Genomic DNA, 19,621 nt, shown 5'->3' on the forward strand with positions numbered 1-19,621 from the left:
AACTGAATTGACTATTACACAGGGCAGATAAACAAACCGAGTAAGAGAGAGGAACCTGTGGACAGGTCGAGACAGTAGAAATGGCACAGGAACTCAGAACATTCCAAAGTAGGCCAGATTGCTAGAGGGAGATAGTGTGGCACACACACACACACATACACACACACCTTCACCACCTCCTCTCCATCAATCATTTTCAACTTTTCCAGATTCTCTTTCAGCATCTCAGGACGCGTACGCCACTTCAACAGGCCCAGCAGACCCACTGTTAAGGAGAGAGAGAGAGACAGAAAGGATGCATCGATTACATGGTGAAATAAGTATTCTCCTTCAACATGCACATATAGTTCATTGTCTAAGAGCACTGATATTAAGATGATTACATATTTTGGAATCCTGCATGAATGAACACATAAGTACACATACCACACACACACACACACACACACACACACACACACACACCCAGGCTCACACACGCACACATGCAGACATACAAACATACACACACACACACACACACACACACACACAGGCACACGCACGAACACACCCAGACATACAAACATACACACACACACACAGGCACACACACGCACACATGCAGACATACAAACATACACACACACACACACACACACACAAACACAGGCACACACACAGACGTACAAACACACAGACACACACACCATTTTGAGTCAGCTTTGTGGAGCAGACCAGGGTGGAGATGGTAAAGCTGTCCCTGGAGCTGATTGACAGCGCCCCCACACTGCTGCCACTGCGCATGAGCCCCGCCCCCTTGTGGACATCGCCGTGCTGACGCGTGGAGGGCAGGGAGAGGTAGGAGCCCACGTCCTCCATCCGCTTACTGTCCCCCTGCGGAGGGACACCAGGACAAAGAGACAGAGACGAATTCAGAGCAGAGAGAGAGAGACAGACAAAGGGAGGTAGAAAAAGAAGAGAGCAAAAGTTAACAGAATAAAGTTTTTCTGTGAAGGAACATTTTTAAAGAAATTCAGCCTCCACAAGCCCTTGGAAATTGATAGAATTAAGAGTACAGGTCCTTAAGGCCATTAAGGGGCTGTGGGCTGATAGCACCAGCATTAAGATGCCGAGACACAGCAAACCTTAATCAAGAGAGGCTGGAGCTAGTCAGCTTCTCACTTAGCACCGAGTGTTTCCCTGAGATCGGGAACCAAGGCCTAATCACCCTTATATTTACAAATAGAAAGAAATGAGACACCTGTGTGAAGAGTAACAGGGTTTTTATACAGTAAATGTAGTGCTCAATACTGGGTTTCCTTATTGGCTTCTTGGATAAGAGTCAAATTGTCTGTTTTCCAAATTCTCACATCACTGACCATATTAACACCATATACATTATAGTGCAATAAACAAACAAGTACATCAAACAAATTAAGTGGAAACCACGGGCTTGTTGTTTTGGTTTCAAAAAGTATTACAATCCATTTGGCATGGGGGACTGTTCCGTAAAATACTTTGACAGGGGGTAATATCAATAGCATCATAAAAATAATATATACAGAGTGTGGGTACAGAATCCAAATAGGAACAATTCAGAATCGCTCGATCATGGAGTACAGTGATACAGGGCTGTGGTCCAAACACTGTTCGGCATCTGTGTCAATGAGTTGTACGGCAGTAGTGACAGACCAAGTGTGCAGCCCCTGGGCCTCGGCTAAACGACAAGGAAATTAAATTCTTACTTTGTACGAGGGACATTGTTCCGCTGTCGCCCACAGAACAGAGACTGCGGCGGAACGTGTCTTCCCTGGAGCGGTTCTGTCAGACCCGACGGCACATCCACTCAATATGATGGTCGCCCGCAAAATAAAGCTCAACGAGAACCTAATCACTTCAGGAGCCAGTGACCTGAAGCACGCTGTCAGTCATATCACACTTTGTGTTATGATTCGTCTTCTAGGGAGATTTTATGGCCATAAATGCAATGAGGGTGGATGTTCCAGATTCAAAAGTCCATGAAGATAGATAAAAAACTATTTGAGAACAGTGTCCTCATTTATAAAAGTGCAGGTGAGAGGCAGGGGCACAGATTCAATCAAACGCGCAGTCACTTTAAGGGCATGCGAAATTCAATCAAAACCAAAACAAACCTTCCCAGATTAATCCGGCACGGAGTCACAGTTAAGTCAATTTTCTGTACCGTAATGAGACACGATGGCGGTTGGCAAAGGTTTGAATCGATGAAAATGAGGTTTCACAGAGTGTCTGACACAACGGCTGAAGTAAACACACCATACTAAATGTGCTTGGGTCGCACATTTCTAACATGCTAAACCAGGCTTGATTTAATTGGACGATTTTTAAAATAAATATCATTGTTTTATGGTGTAATAAAAATGAATGAAAATGTAGAAGTCAAGTGGCTGCTGACCTTGAAGACCACAAGGTCATGAATCCCGTCCTGTAGGACTGTACCATCCTCCTTCATCAAACGCACGAAGGCCATGGCAAAGTTCTTCTCGCTCTTATCCTTGGCTGAGGGAAAAAAAGAAAGAAAAAAGGTTATGTGAATGAAAAGAGAGAAATGGGGAGAGAGAACAGGAATGAGTGTGTGTGTGTGTGTGGGGGGGGGGGGGGGTGAGTGGCAATTTAAGAAGATAGGCAACCTGTTGCTTCCATTGCTATTTGTCTACTAGTCTACTTTAAGTAATTTCTTTGGAAACACAACGTTATAATTATCTTTCCAATAAAGTAATTTGAAAGGAAAAGTGTAACTGAGTGGAGAGGGAAAAACAGAACAGTAGAGAGAGTTGTTCAGCTGCAGTTGGCTTGGGTCCAAGTCACAGTTTCCCATCTGAAGGTATTGAAAGAAGAGTGGAGGGAAGCACCATAGAGCGTATGCATCATAGAATTCAATGGGAAGCACTCACACTCCAGGGAAGAGCGGTGGCGGAACATAAAGCGAAGATGAATCCGTTGCATCTCCTCCAGCGGGATTGCCACCTAGTGGTGGGAGGACATTGTGAGAACGAGTACACGACTTCAATGTCTAGTCCAGGTTATTATGACAGAATGAAAAATAGTACAACTGCAAATATACTAGTGCAAGTGCCAAAATACAAGTGTAAATGTGCAGTTCATGTTGTTCATGCCCCCTCCCACCCCCAAACAACAGGCAATTAGCAATGCTTTAATGGAGTTCCTTTGAAGTTTTCTCAGATGGGTTTTTTTCTCATAATTATTCAGTTCAGTTCTGTGATCTAAAAATATTTCGACAGGATGAAATGTGATTGTCCATTACTATGTACAGAGACAACATCTGAATAAAACCAAAAAAATGGTGGAGGCAAAATGGTAGCGGCATATTTTAATGTATAAGAAGCTACACAGGATCTTATGTTAACAATGTATGATACACAAAAATTAATCAACCAAGCAGGTCTTCCATAAATAAAAAAATCCTCATACGGAAATAAAACTCAGCCCCTGTGTGCTTGCAAGGGATTTTAACAGGTATGGACTTGAAAGATAATGAGACACTTTCCTTTAGCCAGGTATTGGTAGCATACTTTAATATCTTTCCCTTAAAATCCTTGCAGGGACCTACGACCCAGCACGTAAATGTACTGAGCTGTTCTAAGCCTCTTCAGAGAACAGAGTGAACAATAAAATTGGGCCGAGAGAGCTGGTGCGTCCCGGAGAAACCATTTTACAACTTTTTTCATCCCCACACACAAGTCCTTTTCAAGCTCAAGTGGACCAGTCAGAAAAATGTCACACTGAGAAAGAGGGTTGTCATTTTCAGTCGACCCTCTCCTTTCTTACGTTTTCTCTCTCTCTCTCGTGCTCTTTTTATGGGCCTCCATCCCTCCGTTTCTCTTTCATTCGTGTCCTCAGAGGGTGTGACAGAAGTGGAAAGTGTGTTACCTTTTTGGGGATTTTGGGTAAAGACCTCACCTTGAACGTCTCCATCCAGCGAGGCTGCTTCACCTGGTAGTAGATGACAGATCTGTACTCGTTGGAGGGCTTAACTCCGGCACCCAGACAGATGGAGTTCTGGGGAGGAGGCAGAATGGCACAATATGGCACCGCAGCCATCCGCACCTGCACAGTCTTCCCCATCCACCCACACCCACACAGTCCTCCCCATACACCCTCACCATGAAGCTCCACCAAAACCAGCCACGCCCATGGAGCTCAACCCATTCCTACACCCGTTAAATACTCCCCCCACCCTCCCACTCCCAAAATCTCTAACTCATCCATCCACAGCATGTTGCTCTCTCTTTACTATCTCTGACCCTCTCTCACAGTTCCTCACCTCCCTATATGTTTTCTCCCCACTTTACACTCTCTCACTCCATCATTCCTCCTTTCAATCCCATCAGCCCCGGCTCCCCTCTCAACCCCTCCTATTGCCTCTCAGCTCTACTGCACCCACCCCAGGGACAGACAGTGATGGACCCCTATGGCAACAGAGAGTTTGATCAGGGCCGCTTGGAGGCTATTCATGCCGCGTACGACACAGTATATCCCCACAGGAGCAGTGTCTGTGGGCTGTGTGCATCATCTAATGGGAACCTGCATTTCAGCAACCCTCCAGCAGGCGGCACTCAGCCCGTTCCAGACACCGTCCGGGTTTCACCCGCAAGCACAGACGCACTCTCAGAACAACCAAAAGAACACGCGCAATCGCGCACGCTCACACACGGACACACAGGTACCCAGGACTCCACTCTGATCCCACCCCAGATGAAGAGGAAGAGGAAGACGAAGAGGCAATCTCACCGGCACCACCTTGCCCTCCTCGTCGCACACCCACATGATGACCTCCACGTTTTTCTGCGTGGTCTTGTTGTATTTGTCGAAGTCGCCGGCCGCCAGCGTCAGGTAGATGTCGTTGCGCACGTCGCCCGGCATGATGATCTCTGGGAAGCCCAGCTTACGGGCCACCACGGTGCTGCGGTCCACCAGGTGGGGGTACTCCTTCCGAATCTGCAGGATGTCGCCCACCAGGGCCTTCATCGTCACCCAAAGCCCTGCGGAGCAGAAGAGGGCTCGGTTTTTTTTGCGGATAGTTCAGCCGCAGACGTGATAATTACGGTTTAGTGGGCGCGCTAACGGCCCTGTGAAAGGGAGTGACCTTGTCCTCCGCTGTCTCCTCGGGCCGTCGTCACTTTGTTAAGCAGAGCGTGCAGAAAGTCATTCTCGGCCACAACCCTGCGAAGAAAACAAACACACAGAGAGAAAGGAAGGCAGAGCCAGAGAGAATGAATCATTTTAATTGCCACAAAGCAAACCACACAGTAATTCGGTAATGAACCAGAACTGAAGTCCATATGCCAGTTTCAGAATTGAGCCGTTGAGCTGCTTACCAGCAAACAGGGAACCGTGTTATAAAAATAAACCTTTTTCCGGGAACACCAGTACAAACTTATTGCTGTAAGTAATCAGTCATTTTGTGCATGTTTTTTTTAACATTTTTGTTCATATGTAAATGTTGAGCCTTTGAATTGAAAGGGCATGAATTTGAAATTAAGCATCAGTACAACCAGTATATTCTTTTAAGCTTTCTCATGTCAGTTTATGCTTTGGATAAAAAATGCATTTTTCCATTTTAAGGCTGCATAGGCTGTGCTTACACTGCAGCCTGTGAGAAGAGGGTTTGCACTTCATCATAAAATGCCAGGAAGGAGGGAAGCAAGAGACACTTATTTCCCCCGAAATAACACAAGATCAATCCACAATTCCCCGTCCGACTGGTCCGAGACCCGACTCTGCAAATTGCCCATATTTCCTGGAGAGGGCTAGGGGAGGAGGAGGAGGAGGAGGACGATAAAGAGTCTTACGGGTAGAAGGGGATGAAGTACTGTTTCTCCTCGTCGCACTCCGTCTTCCCTTTGATAATGTCACTGATGTCCATTACTGCATGTAGAGCAGAGAGGGTCAGTGCAGAAAGGATACTGCATTGCAAAACAGCATTAAATACAGCCCACATAAACAGGTACTTAATGTGGCGTGGGTGGGACCTTGCTCTGAGACAGAAGCATGTGCGCCGAATCGAAACTGAACCGAAACCTGTCCAGGCACCGGGACACTCCACAGCAGAGGGACATTCTCGGCGGGGCGAGGCGCCAGATTATAAAGGGAGATCCGAAAACCGACCTTGGTTTGACCTGCCTCAACACGGACACCAGAGCCAGTGGGCGGGGCCACGGGGCCAGTGGGCGGAGCCGCGGACGTGCCGTACCTGCGACTCCGAACGGCCGGCGCAGGCCCTGCGTGCACCTCTTCGTGTTCGTCTCCTTCAGGTCCATGCGTCCCACCCGCACGATCTGACAGATGAGGTAGATCTTCTCCCTGCTCAGGTCTTTGTTTCCCAGGTCCTGGGAGAGAGAGAGAGAGAGAGAGAACAAAACCAGTTCTAAAACTAGCAAACAATCCCAGAACTAATATCAATAAGCAAATGGAATGGGTGTAACAATGTAACGCCAGTCCAAATTACGATGCGCTTATATGTTCCTCACCCGAAAGACCCTAATATAACATGCCATGAATTTCACCACCAATTATCCAATTAAGTGCTGGTAGGAAATTACCCATCTAGCATGACAGATATTAATCAAAGACAAATTATTTCCAGGATGTGGAATCCGTGTGTGGAGCCTCACTATAGAGTGAATGAAAGCATGGCTGCCCAGAGAGAACAGGCTGTGTTCATGATACAGGCTATAGCACGCTGAGGTAGAGTGCCGTAGTATAAAAATATTTGAGAACATCTAATTAAAAGATGTTCCCACTGATAGCGCACGTTGCCGTAATTCCCTGCCCGTTCGTATTAAATTGGACCGCGTGAATGAATAATTCATTGCTTCATGCCATCTTGCATTTTGAATTTACTCTAGCTGGAACAGGTGGTTCTTCTCCAGTGATTACTTACTGTGAAGACAACCTTCAAGTTGTTCAGCATGTCAATATCCTTGGGAAAACCTTTACTTCCCCACCGCACCAGGTAGTTCTCACTGTGAGGAGGAGTGAGAGGAAGAGAGGTAAAATTGAATAAGCGCTTTCGGACTGAAAAAACAAAGCACACGCCTTCGTGTCACACGCATCGTCACAGCAAAGTTGTTGTGTGGTGGCTGAGCTTGGATAAACTGCCTCAGGTGTAAGAAGATGTGATTGACAGGTCTGACTGACAGCTGTCATGAATGTCAGATCACACAGCTCTTCTAACAGACAGCATAATGGGATATTACCCAGCCGCCTCTAATGCCCAGTGCGAGTGTGGGACAGAGATACAGCGAGAGAAAGCGTGAGAGGAGAGGAAGAAGAAAGAGGGAGAGAAAGAGAGGATACAGGAAGCAGAAAGAAACAGACCATGTGAGAAAAGAGAGGCAGACACAAAATCCCAATAAAAGTAGGCGTCGCTGCTCTTTCTCGCTCGAGTGACAGAATGAGCATCTGGAACACATTTTTTACAGGTGTCACTGATACCTCCACACCAGCAGAGGGCAGAAGAGAACAGCGGGAAATGGAGAACGGGTCAAAGTATTTCCCCTCCCGACCTGATGACAGCCTGTTTGTTGGGGTCGTAGAGGGACATGAAGAGCTCGGCATCCTCTCCGATGCGGCACACAAAGTTGCGGACGAAGACGTAGAGACTGTGAGTGGGGGACGACTGGATCCTCGCAGAGATCCCTGAGTGATCTGCCTGGGTGTTACTCTGAAAGTGGGACAGAGAGTTCATTTCAAACACATACACATTAGAGTAACTACATTTATGAAGGACTGAGAGTGCAATAAATAAATAAATTAATTACTACGTCCCTGGCCAGGAGCTTCTAACCTGTCCGTCTTTTCTCTGAATAATTACTTATCCAAAATTAGACAGGCGGGTGTCCACTAAATAAAGAACCGGGTGCAAACCAAATGCTACCAGTGCATAGTGAATGGTGAAGACATCTGTCTGTGAGTTTTTTAGCTACTTGGACCCAATGGGTAGATTGAAACGGGTAGATGGTTATAAGAAAACCATAAATAAAAGTAGAAAAAGCTGAATAAATACATGTGGAAATAAATGTGCAAATGAATAAAGTAATAAATGAATAATAAAAAAATATGCACATCAATATATCTTTCTGCATTTATTTCCATATTATCTATTTCTATTTCTATCTATTTTACATAATGTATTTATATTTATAATTTGTATGTGTTGATTTGTACATTTCTACATATTTACACTAATATGAATTTATTTATTATTTTAGCACTCTCTGTCCTCCATACCATAAGACCCAGCATCATTCTACATCTGTGCCACTATACATCAGGCACTTGTTCACTTTTCCTGTCTTCCTGTCCTTCTCCACCCTCTTATCCCTCGCTTTCCCTCTCTCCTTCCCGCACCTGTTCCTCTTTGATGCGCTCTGTGATCTTCACGGTGGCGTCTTCGTGCGCCCGGAACAGGCTGATGACGCTGGTGTTCTCCGGGTCCATGATGTTCCCGTTCTCATCCCGAACCACCAAGTCCAGCTCCAGGATCCTACGACAGAAAAGCCACCTATTGATTCTGAATTTGTGAGGACCAGCACTGTAACAGTAGCAACCCATGCCACTTCAAGTGAGGCCGGACAGTCGCGCAGGTTGCTACCGTATGTGGCCATGTTGGGCCTGCTGTCTGCTGTAATAGCCGTGATTAATGTTAGCTGGGGAAAGTCGGGCAGAGGTACGGGGACGTGGTGGCACATGGAGGTTCCCTACTTGTTGCCGTAGTCGATCTTGGAAGTGACCTTCTGCTTGAGCTCCTTAAACTCGTCGCTGGGCAACGTGCCAGACAGTAGCTGGGAGCGCCACTCCATCAGGTCCCACATCAGCCTCTGAACCTGCAGCACACGCTCCTTTTTATTCATCTAGAGAGAGAGAGAGAGAGAGAGAGAGAGAGAGAGGAGGGAAGTAGAGGAGAGGGGGAGATAGGGAAATATATACAGCAGAGAGAGATGCATTGGAGATGATGTCCCCTTATACTCACACAATTATAAAAAACATGCATGATTTTGCACCAGGGTTGAGTTTCGTTCTGATTAGTGTAGGGAGTTATCTTGGGTTTTTAAAAAATACTTTAGTAATGTATGTTTAGTTAATGTATGTTTTCAACAGCTGCCAAGTCATCGGAAACCTCTAAAATATCTTAGAAATACAACTTACGTAAATATATAAAACATACTTCATTGCACACAAAAACTACCCTTTCAAGTTTAAAATGGGAATATAGAGATTCAATCATCTGCGCTTTCATTCTATCGACTATTTCAATTCCACTAAATGCATTCAGTTCCACTTCAGTTCCACTCAATATTCTTAAAACCGATTGTTTTTACTTACAGCAAACTGCCTTAAGCCAGGTTTTATAGTTGTTTAATTCAAAGCGTGACTTTCTCACTTTGACGTAGTTGAAATGGAACTCCAGCGATATGGCAAACTGAACTGGATTTAAGAGGGAGTTGTGAGAGCAGGAGGCTCAGTTGGATAAACCAATTGGACTCATATTCTATGACATTACACTGAGTGCTTGTCGTCAACATGAGAGTTATGGCACCACAGTCAAATTTGTGGCACGGGTGCCCGGCTCACGCGATAGAAATCCCAACATTAGTTATAAGAACCGATTAAAAGACGGATGGATTTAGTACATTTATTGCGCACATAATTCCCCTTTTTTACAGGTAAGGGCAGAGCTAGTTTATACAGCTATAATACACTATAAGCAATTGTAGTTAAATTAAATGCAGGAGCTACAGAGCATAGTCCTTACCACATAAAGGTTCTTCCAGATAGTTCCCCATTCCCGCAGTGTGGTGGTCACCTCTTTTACTAGGGGCATCTCTGCTGAAGTCACCACATCTTGCCCACTACAGACAAACACAGGTATTATCACATCTTTTTTTGGTGTGAAAAAAAGATGTGATGTCAGTTTGGTAATGTAATCACTTCTGTGGTGTCAGTGCTGCAGTGTCAGTACTGTGTTGTCAGTGTTGCAGGGTAAATGCTGTGGTGTCAGTCCTGCAAGGTCAGTGCAGTGTTGTCAGTGCTGCAGGTCAGTGCTGTAGTGTCAGTACAGCTCAATGACTGCTGTAGTGATTGCTGGAGTTCCAAAAAGAACCTCACCCCTTTTTCTTTATGATAACGTCCTTCACGTGGACAATACTGGCTGGAAATGCCCCCTGTAGAGAAGATCATTTTCAGAGCATTTATTTCAACAATAAAACAATAAAACAGTTGAGTATACACCTAATAGAAAGGAAAGACAGGAGTAGATCAAAGCTACACCTGTCTGGTATTTCACACATAGTTGCAGTTCTGCATCAAGACAAATAAATGCAGTTTACACAGTTTACCTGCAAATGCAGTTTATTCCTTTTACTAGTGAATTCATATTTACTCATTTGAGTTGGTGATCAGTGGACAGGCAAATTCTTGGTGCAGATTTAATACCCAAAATATAGAACATTTTTATGTGTTTTTAACCATGACCAAAACCTAGCTCTGTTGACAAATTGACAGGCGTATGGGTCTCACCAACACTTAAATAGCACATTTTCCTTTGGCTCATGACATCAGTAGCCATAACAATGCATCGTACGGCTGTCTTCACATATTTTTTTCCTCCAAAGGTTTTCAAAATAAACTATTAAATCTATTGCAATACACAGAACACACTATTTCTCATATCCACAATTTCAAGTCTGACTGAGTACATCCCTTCATCATTAATATTCATTGAACTCAGCATGGTAATGCTACATGCCCTGAAAAGAAAAAATTTAGATTTATTTCTCAGCTAGAATTGTTTGTAAGGCATACTGCTCTAGCCAACCCATTCACTTCACTTTGATGTCCATACTATAGGTATTCCCAGAATTCCTGGCATTTGAGAAATTTCTGTAAAAAAATATAATTGCCCCATATGAAGTCCAATTATATTAGTATTCATTTGTGCTTCATAAAAAAACATTTAATAAAATTGGTTCATTATTATCAGTATTATTGTCTATGTATACATATATATATTTACATAATATTCACAGAATAAATCTATAAAAACTGTAGACAAAAGACAGGAGATCTCACAATTATTATGAATAAAAACTGGGGTGGTGTTTATTTATTTATTTATTTATTTATTTATTTATTTTAAGAATAAGAATGACCAAGCAGATACAGATGCCCATTTTCTCTGGTGAGAATGTGCTGAGTTGACCATCTGCTACAGCCTCACATGGGCAAAGAGGAAATGCTGAGATCCGTGAAAACCACCTGCTTCTGGCATCTCCGATTAAACCTGAGTGTGAAATTGCTGTCACCCTGGATGACAAGCTCTCCTTCACACAGTGAACATTGTGTCAGTGGCCCTGTTCCTAAGCAACGTACAGTAAGAAAAGTTGTGAAGCCACTTGCTCTACTCAACCCCCAATCCAGTGCTATAATTATGAGTAGTCTGGACAATTGAAACTTCCAGTTGGCTCGTCTCCCTGTCAGCACCACTAGAATCCAGGCTTCGGTTCATTCAGGCGGGCGTATAAACCGTGCTGTACATCACCTTGCGAATATACTGAATACACAATTTCTGAAAATCAATGGTTTTCTGGCAACCTGACACCACACAAACTCCCCTGCAGTTTTGCAGGGATATAGACCTTGTCAACTGAGGGCCCAAACAGCTATGTATTTTCCAGGAAAAGTGCTGTACTTGCTGTATTGTATTTTTTTTTTTCTGTATTGTCTTGAATCTGTGTTCATGATTTCAGAAGGATGGCTTTATTGCCAAGAAAGAGTATAGGCTCTATACAACCGGAGGGGAGTTTGTGTGGTGCCAGATTAGCTGAAGTCTGTATTGATTTTCTAAAACTGTCTTGGAAAGCTTGTAAAGTTTTAGAAACCTTTATGATTCTTAATTGAATCAATATCTATCCAAGGGTGTTGGTTCTCACGTATGATTTTGTTACATACAGTAGTAGTGGTTTTCTAGAAAGTAGAGAAGGATGTTTAATGTGTTGCTATTTAATTGTGTTTTATTTTTTCAGCAGATCTTGATTTCATGCAATTACAAGAGTGTAAGATTTCAGAGTGGAATAATGATAACAATAATTTGACAGATAGGAGGATATTTATGAAAAGATAACTGAGTTTTCAAAACATTTTGACAATGGATATTTTGCATGTTAAATATAATATTGAATGCATCCATCTTATTTGATTGAAGTACAGTGAGTAGTGGTTCTTGTTTTTATTCTTTAAATGTAAATGTTTCCTTCAGACGGTATTAGCTGGAGACCATAAATATGCCAAACAGTAAAGTAAGATAATGGTTACCTGGCCACTTCCCCTGAGTAATGATAAGTGTTTTAAAATGATGACAGAGGCTGTTGAGGAGGTAAAAAAAAGAAAAGATTTTGCTCAATATGACAAATTAATTGACAGGATCAATGTTGAATATGCATGTTTTCCCCAAATTGTTTGTGTCTGAGGAGGCTTTTACAGATGGTGCATTATTACATTGTATTACACTGAAGAGACAGCATGTGCGGTCTGAAGAATCTCTGACTTAAAGATTCCTCAGTTCAAAAACTGACCGGTTTGACCTGCTTGTATTGGTGAAAGATCTGAATGCCATTTACTTAACTCGGGAAGGCTGAGATTGTCTAGAAAGTACTGTAGTATTGAACTCCAGACATTGGAGTTCACAGGCGGGGGTAGTTAACAAATAGGTTTGTTTAACACTTTCTCTATTGCCCCCTAGTGGCATGGGCACCAGAATCCACAGAATGGTAATAAAGCAAAGATCCAACATTTATTAAAAAATGGGCCAAAAAGACGACACAAATTCGAGCTCAGTGCCTGTAACAGACTGCTTTCACGCCAACAATGCCGCTTGTTCCCTTATCAGCACTGTGGGCAATAAATGGCAGTAAAATAAAAGGAGCCTCCTCGTCCCCCAAATCACTTATTACACAGAAACCCACATCATAAAACTTACTTTTTTTAATAACCTCTGAGCTTTCAGAACAGTACCTCAGATCACCAAATAAGATTCAGTAAAAAAGTTTTAAATGTCGATATACTATGTACTTACATTGCATTCACTTTTGGTATATCCAATACTTGCATTTGTATGGCTCTTTTGTCTATGTACTTGTTTTTGTAATCCAAAATGCCCCCACTCGTACTCAAGCTAACGCAGTTTGCTAGGTCAGGCGCTATTTTCAACTAAAACCGACAAGCATCCATTTAGAGCATGGTTGGTTTATCTGACCACCCCATGCTCTCTTTAGTACAGTAGCATTTTATATAGCAGGAGTTTCCTTACCAGAACAGCAATAAGTTTACTTTGTAGAGCGCCAAAGAAGCCAAACTGTGCAAATGCATTGCATTCATAACCCCTGCCCCCAACCTCCAGTCTACGATTGCTACCAAACCCCCCCCCCCAGCTCTGTGATTTCACCTAGGGCAGCAAAATGCTAGAGCCTGCCTCGGGGTCACATGCTAAGAAGTGAAACACAGTCTGCGGAGGTCTTGTTCTTTCTCTTATATTCCAGGTCCAGCTCATCACACACGTCTTCCTACATCCTGCTCGTTATAGACCAAGGTTAACAAGAGCATTTTGACTGGAGAATTTTCTCCCTGTCCACGTCTGAGAGAGGTTGCATTTACATTCACTGTCTGTATATATTTATGGTTGTTATTTATCAGGGAGCAATCCCAGTCCTGAGACAAACACCACCAAGACCAATGTTCTCCTCAAGAGTTGTTCAAGGCTGCTGTTCGGACTCCCTTCCTGTCTGAGGTCCCTTTGAACCAGTATGGTACCTTGTACCATCTATAGAGAATTTGTACATGCAATCAGTATGCAATATTCAATATATGTGATCAATTTAAGAAGTGGAAATTCCAAGCCCTGCATATATTTCTGGATGAATATTTTAATCGCTTGTTGCTGCAGCAACACCATAAATGACCACTGCAACCAGAAGCAGAATTGGTGGGGGTGCCATATGTGAGGCACATCCATATGGAGGGGGGGGGGGGCAGAGTACCCAAACATACACACTAACTTAGGTCTTATATTCATGTCATCATGACTCACACCCATGTGTATGACAGGCAAGCCCTGCCCTTGATTACAACAAAACTGCAATCAGATCACAGTTATACTGCAATAACGCCATGACCATACTACAAATGTACTGCAGCCATCTTAGAACATGCCTCAACCACTCAGTTCCACTACTGCACTGGCACTGCTCTGCCGTAGCAAAACAATAAACATGCTAGTTACACACAAGACCAAAGCAGCATCTTTGTTTGTTCCACACTTTTTAATCTTCTTACCTGCCGTGATTTGTTCTTGGTCAGGTAGCCCTTGTACCAGCCTGAAACCACAGATAACAGAAAGCGTGAGCAGAACATGCGGATGGCCAGCTTATTCAATGCTGAACAGAAGCACTAACTCTCGCATAGACATGACGTGAAAAAATATGTTTATTCTTTAACATTACTATTGTATAAATGCCTTTTTAAAACTGATCTTGGTATTAAATTAGCTTTTTGGCTATCTTACCCATAGTTAGACGATAAGCTCGATACCAATTTCATCCCTTTCTGACAAGTACAAAAATGTTAGACAATATCTATGGTCTGCACGCTAAGTGTGGTACCACTTCGAATGACTAGACAGAAGCAATGTTTGCTCTGTTAAGCGATGTAAATACAAGCATGAGTTGGAGGTTGCCAGACATGCATGTCCCTGACTGTAAACTTGCACTCTTACTGTCACTGGACTGCAGCCAATAGTACTGCATACTTGGCAACCCCATGCTTCAAGTGGTACTGCACAACTACTGCTGTCTCTTATTTTTGCCTTGGATGCCGGGGTTAGGCCCCCGTGGTGTGAGGGGGCTGAAATGCTTGCCTTCACAGGATTCCTGTATGTGGACAGTGTCCCCCACCTCCAGAGACAGGTGCTTCTCCCCACTGCCTCTGAAATTCCACTTAGCTGGGTAGGGAGAAACAGACGGAAGAGACGATGGAGGAGAGGGCGGTGAGAATTCAAGTTCATTTTAAGTGCAGTGTCGTAACACCTTAAACTGCTCCAGTCTGACAAGCATGATTTTCATTTTTAACATGCCAGCAGGTGGTGTAACTGCAAATCTTGAGATCACTTGAAACATGCCATTACAATGTGTTGCAGTCAGAATGAAAGTTGGCACAATAGTAGGGTACAAGAGTTCATATAATTGCAAGTTATTTGAGCACATTTTTTAAAAAGGCGATTATGGCACATTTAATAGCAAGTCAAAAGTGTGTGTGTGCGTGTGTGTGTGTATACGTGCACCTGTGCGCAGCAGGCAATTACAATGGGTGCAATAGCAAATCATGAGAGCTTTTATAATGGAATGGCATTAAGGCATCTGTAACGTGATGAGATTCCTTACAATAGGAGATCATTAAAGCGAGTGCAACAGCATGTCAAGAGCTTGTGACAGCAGGTCATTAGTGTATTTAGGTGTAATTCCTGCCAGTGAATTAGACCTCTGTATCCATGCTAACCCAATTCTCTATCTGCCACTGTTGGCCTTAATTACCTGCCATTTCCTCTGAGTCATTTTTGTGAAGAGAGAATCTTTTATGACACATTGATACTGACAATGACCTCTCTGATTTGCTGTCTTGGTCTTTTCTTCAACTTAATGCTCTTGTCTGTAGCAGCCTTTTCATTTAAGAAAATAATCAGTCTGAACTCAGGAAACTGTGTTTATCTACTGTCCTCAATCATTATTGTAGTGCCAGTCCAACTGAATAAACATTTTTTGGAGCTTTTTAAAATAGAATTATTCAAGCAAAAATTAACAGATTTTTCTCTGCAGTTTCCTATTGAGTTTGCTGAAACAACACTTGACCTCAACCACATGGAATTGCAGTCAACTTCCTTTAACTTGCTGCTGAAAAGGTAAATTAAGATGTCCATACAAATCCCTATTTCTTTTTTGGCATGAGTAGTAGTGAAGACACATTTTGTCTTCAGATGCTAGCCTGTACAATATCTAGAAAGGTTATAGAACCTGAGATATGACCTGACATATGACCATGAGATAACACTAGTACACTACCATCATATTAGGTTTCACCAAAACTGAGTTGAATCGTTCAGTTTGCACTCTTGAATTCTGGGTATTGCAGTGAAACCTCTCTTTAAGTAAAGAACTCTCCTTTAATCCAGGTAGCGTACTGTCCTAAAAAACTGTCATGCTCCCAAGAAAATAGGCAGAATGTTAGTGTTGTATTGCATCCAAAGGATGCATTTCTTTAGTGTCCTTTGTGAGTGCACATAGATTTTATACATTGTATGCCATTGCAGTTAGAATGTAAATATTGAATGAAAGTGCATAGAATTCATAAGAACAAGCAGAGTGTATATACTGTACCTTTAATGTTCTTGTATTTTAAAGTGGTATACCAGCTCTATTTTTGCAGCACAAAACAGTGCTACTTCCTCTCTCAGTCACTTCCTGTCTCTTACCACGCATTTCATTAAAAACAACGATCAATTGCTTCGCAAAATGTAAGAGATGAAAGGGCATGGATTTGCTGAAAAATATCACTAATTCACCAAATCATATATTGAATCATGCCATTCTAAAATTAACTGACTGAAAATAAAATGTCAGTAAAGATATCAAAGCAAAAAAAGAATGGATAACCTATACTTTTAGAAGTATCCATGGTTTGAGCCTTTTGTTGTATTCCTTCAGGACTTCACCTTTGCGATCGATCGGAAAGCCAACTGCGATACCGGCTTAATTGCCCAATCAGTGTCTGACCTCAATAATGTTCTTCTGGCTGAATTGAAGCAAATCTCAGCAGGAATGCTCCAACAACTAGTATAAACCCTTCCCAGAAGAGTGGAGGTTGTCATAGCAGCAAAGGGTGGATACATTAATGCCCATCATTTTGGATGAGGTGTTGGATGTCAGGTGCTTGGTAGCGGCTTTTCTATCAGTAATGCAGCATATGCATTTGTTTATTTCAGTATTCAATAGTTTGAATTGTGTGAGATGACACCCACCGAATGACAAGCTACTTTCTGCAAGAAATGTGTTTCACTCTGCTCTGTTTTTATAGGAATGACACAGATAATCTAAAAACTTTGATAAAGGGTAGATTGCCAAAGGAAAAGCAGGCATGTTCTACTGTCTCTCAGCCACAGGACTGGCTTTGAGACTTTACTGAATCCATATTAGTGTCTGATCACAGCTTGTTCTACTGGTGTGGCACTTGTCAGGTACTACTATGGATTCCACAGGAAAACGTTTATTTGGCAGTACCAGACTACTCTCATCTGACTGAAACCAGAACTACGATTCCACAGGATTCTATTGAGTTTTAATGAAACTCAGATCAAAGCTTCTAAAGTCTGGGAATGTTTCAGTCATAATCATGTTTCCTGCTGATCCAGTCCTGACAATCATAATTTTAACTTCATATTCTTATATTGAATAACTTCATATGTGCATGCCTTAATGATATAGAGTAGTAGAATAAAGAATTTACTGCAAAACCAACAGACAAAGGGGATGTGGTATTAAGTGGAAAGATCGCGTCAAATGTCTGCATGGTAACAAAGCCATCACCCTTAACCAGGCCTAAACTGGTGCTAGGAGCCATGCTATGTCTGACAGTCATTACAATTCAAGCTATAATCTCAGATTAAGTTGAGGAAACAAATATATTTACATATTGACATGATGCATGTGCATTGCTATGAGTTTTGCTGTGTCTGTTGGACCACACCCGCCCATATCCTGTTTAACAGGAAGTGTGGTCCAAAGCAGCATCTGAGTGAGGACTTAGGACCAGTTGATACCCTTGCACCCGCGTAGGTGAGAAGAGAGCTTCTTACCTACGCCATATCTCTCCACAGTGGTCTTCGTCCAAGGAGCCATGTTGGATGAAGTTTTCTTGACCTCTTCTCTCTTGTCTATGGTTCTCTCTTGTTCTCCCTCTCTCGTTCTCTCCCTCTCTCTCTCTGCCTGTCTTTCTCTCTCTCTTCTCTGGGTGTCTGACTGACAGTTTCCGGTATGCCTCTCACTTCTGTGTTTCTCATAGAGAAGGTTCCCTCCCCCCTCCTTCCTTCCTCTTCTCTCACGGTCAGGGTAGACATCTTACCTTCCCTGCCACCAATCACGACATGTTCTGAACTCTATGGCTCTAATACATGGCCTGATATACAGGCATCCATCCACAAAACCTATGATGACCTTTACATTTTAATAAACATCTTACTAAATGTGTCCGAATTTCAGCTTACCTGGTTCTAACTTAATTATAATGCAGTTGTGAATACCTAACACTGCCAATGAAATCACATAATGTATCCACTAGAGGCTGCTCTTTCCACTGTACTAGAATACTAATGCTCTCTGAGGACAAAGTCTTTCGGTCCTTACGGTGGACTGTGCTTGAGTGTGTTTGTTTAGATGTGTTCGCTGTTCTGTATACTGTGCTGAGGAGGCATATTTAAGAAAGTTTATGCATATGTGAATTGAAAATATGCACGGCATTCATTTTCATTCTTATTATTTATACATGATTATGTACAATGTCCACATGGCATTATCCATTCGTGGAGTACCAAAGAGGTATAATGTTTCGAAGGAAAGGCTTGTGTGTCTACAGTAAGGTGCTTAACATTAGATGCTAGATTTGTTTACCCTTACCGAACCTGTTCTGTACATTTCTCTGTTGAAGTGTTTTTGCAGGTAGTGTGCAAATGGGAACAGGACGGTAGCAATTTAGGAGTAGGGAGAGGCAGTATGGAGCAGCGTGTAGAGTTGGCAGCTGGGATTCTTTGTAGTAGGGAGTACGCAGAATAAGGAGCCATGAACAAGGTGTAAGGAGAGGACCGTGCTGTGTAGTCCTGTGTTTTATGTAGGCATTTAGTTGATTCATTGGACAGATAAAAGGGCACTTCTATGTGTGTGGCCATTAGTCCCCATGACTCACCATATCTACGGTGGTTATTCACGCCGTGCTTTGTAGATGCATTGTATGAAGTCCCACAACAATCAGTGAAACCTGTGGACTGATAACGGAGTGAAAGCGCCATCTTGTTTACTCAAGGGGAAACGGTCACCGCGCGGGAGGCACGCAGCGCGCGGGATTAATGAAGCTGGCACAGAGCGGGCCGGCTTGCGCTGACAGACCGCGGAACAAATGCCGGAGTCACCCATAATGAAGACGGACGAGGGAAAGAAAGACAGCAACACCAGGATTTCCCTTCTTCTTCTTCTTCTTCTTCTTCTTCGCCCTTGAGTCACAACAGACCTTTATCTACATATTTAGTTTATGTAGGTGTTGATAAATCTTTCTTTTTTTTCCTCCTCCAGGCTCACTAATAGTGTTTCTTGTCTAGCTCTACCTCACTTTTTTGAATTTGTCACAATGGGAGTTTTGATTCACCTGGAGCAGGTTGAATGAACACGGGGATCTGAAACCTAATATGAAAGTAATGCTGACTGCTTCTCAGACATCTAAAAGCAGGGATTGTAATCTACCTACAGTTCATAACAGTGGAGATCAG

General features: G+C 42.9%; 1 protein-coding gene across 2 annotated transcripts in view; it reads right to left on the bottom strand.

Annotated features, from left to right (window-relative positions):
- Positions 1-18,097, bottom strand: part of LOC118223163 (dedicator of cytokinesis protein 2) — an 81,662-nt gene extending 63,565 nt beyond the window's left edge. For both annotated transcript variants that reach the window (XM_035409374.1, XM_035409373.1), the window contains exons 1-18: positions 17,942-18,097; positions 14,954-15,037; positions 14,374-14,414; positions 10,153-10,208; positions 9,800-9,896; positions 8,749-8,897; positions 8,395-8,530; positions 7,551-7,708; positions 6,926-7,007; positions 6,236-6,371; positions 5,835-5,910; positions 5,129-5,205; positions 4,774-5,024; positions 3,943-4,041; positions 2,916-2,988; positions 2,417-2,520; positions 690-876; positions 168-265 (exon numbers count right to left, since the gene is read on the bottom strand). In XM_035409374.1, coding sequence (XP_035265265.1) covers positions 168-265; positions 690-876; positions 2,417-2,520; positions 2,916-2,988; positions 3,943-4,041; positions 4,774-5,024; positions 5,129-5,205; positions 5,835-5,910; positions 6,236-6,371; positions 6,926-7,007; positions 7,551-7,708; positions 8,395-8,530; positions 8,749-8,897; positions 9,800-9,896; positions 10,153-10,208; positions 14,374-14,414; positions 14,954-15,037; positions 17,942-17,984 — 1,947 coding nt within the window. In that variant the 5' untranslated portion in view covers positions 17,985-18,097. The remainder of the gene's footprint in view (positions 1-167; positions 266-689; positions 877-2,416; positions 2,521-2,915; positions 2,989-3,942; positions 4,042-4,773; positions 5,025-5,128; positions 5,206-5,834; positions 5,911-6,235; positions 6,372-6,925; positions 7,008-7,550; positions 7,709-8,394; positions 8,531-8,748; positions 8,898-9,799; positions 9,897-10,152; positions 10,209-14,373; positions 14,415-14,953; positions 15,038-17,941) is intronic.
- Between the last annotated feature and the right edge of the window lie 1,524 nt (positions 18,098-19,621).

This window comes from Anguilla anguilla, chromosome 3 (genome assembly GCF_013347855.1).
Source record: "Anguilla anguilla isolate fAngAng1 chromosome 3, fAngAng1.pri, whole genome shotgun sequence".
NCBI classification, from domain to species: domain Eukaryota; kingdom Metazoa; phylum Chordata; class Actinopteri; order Anguilliformes; family Anguillidae; genus Anguilla; species Anguilla anguilla.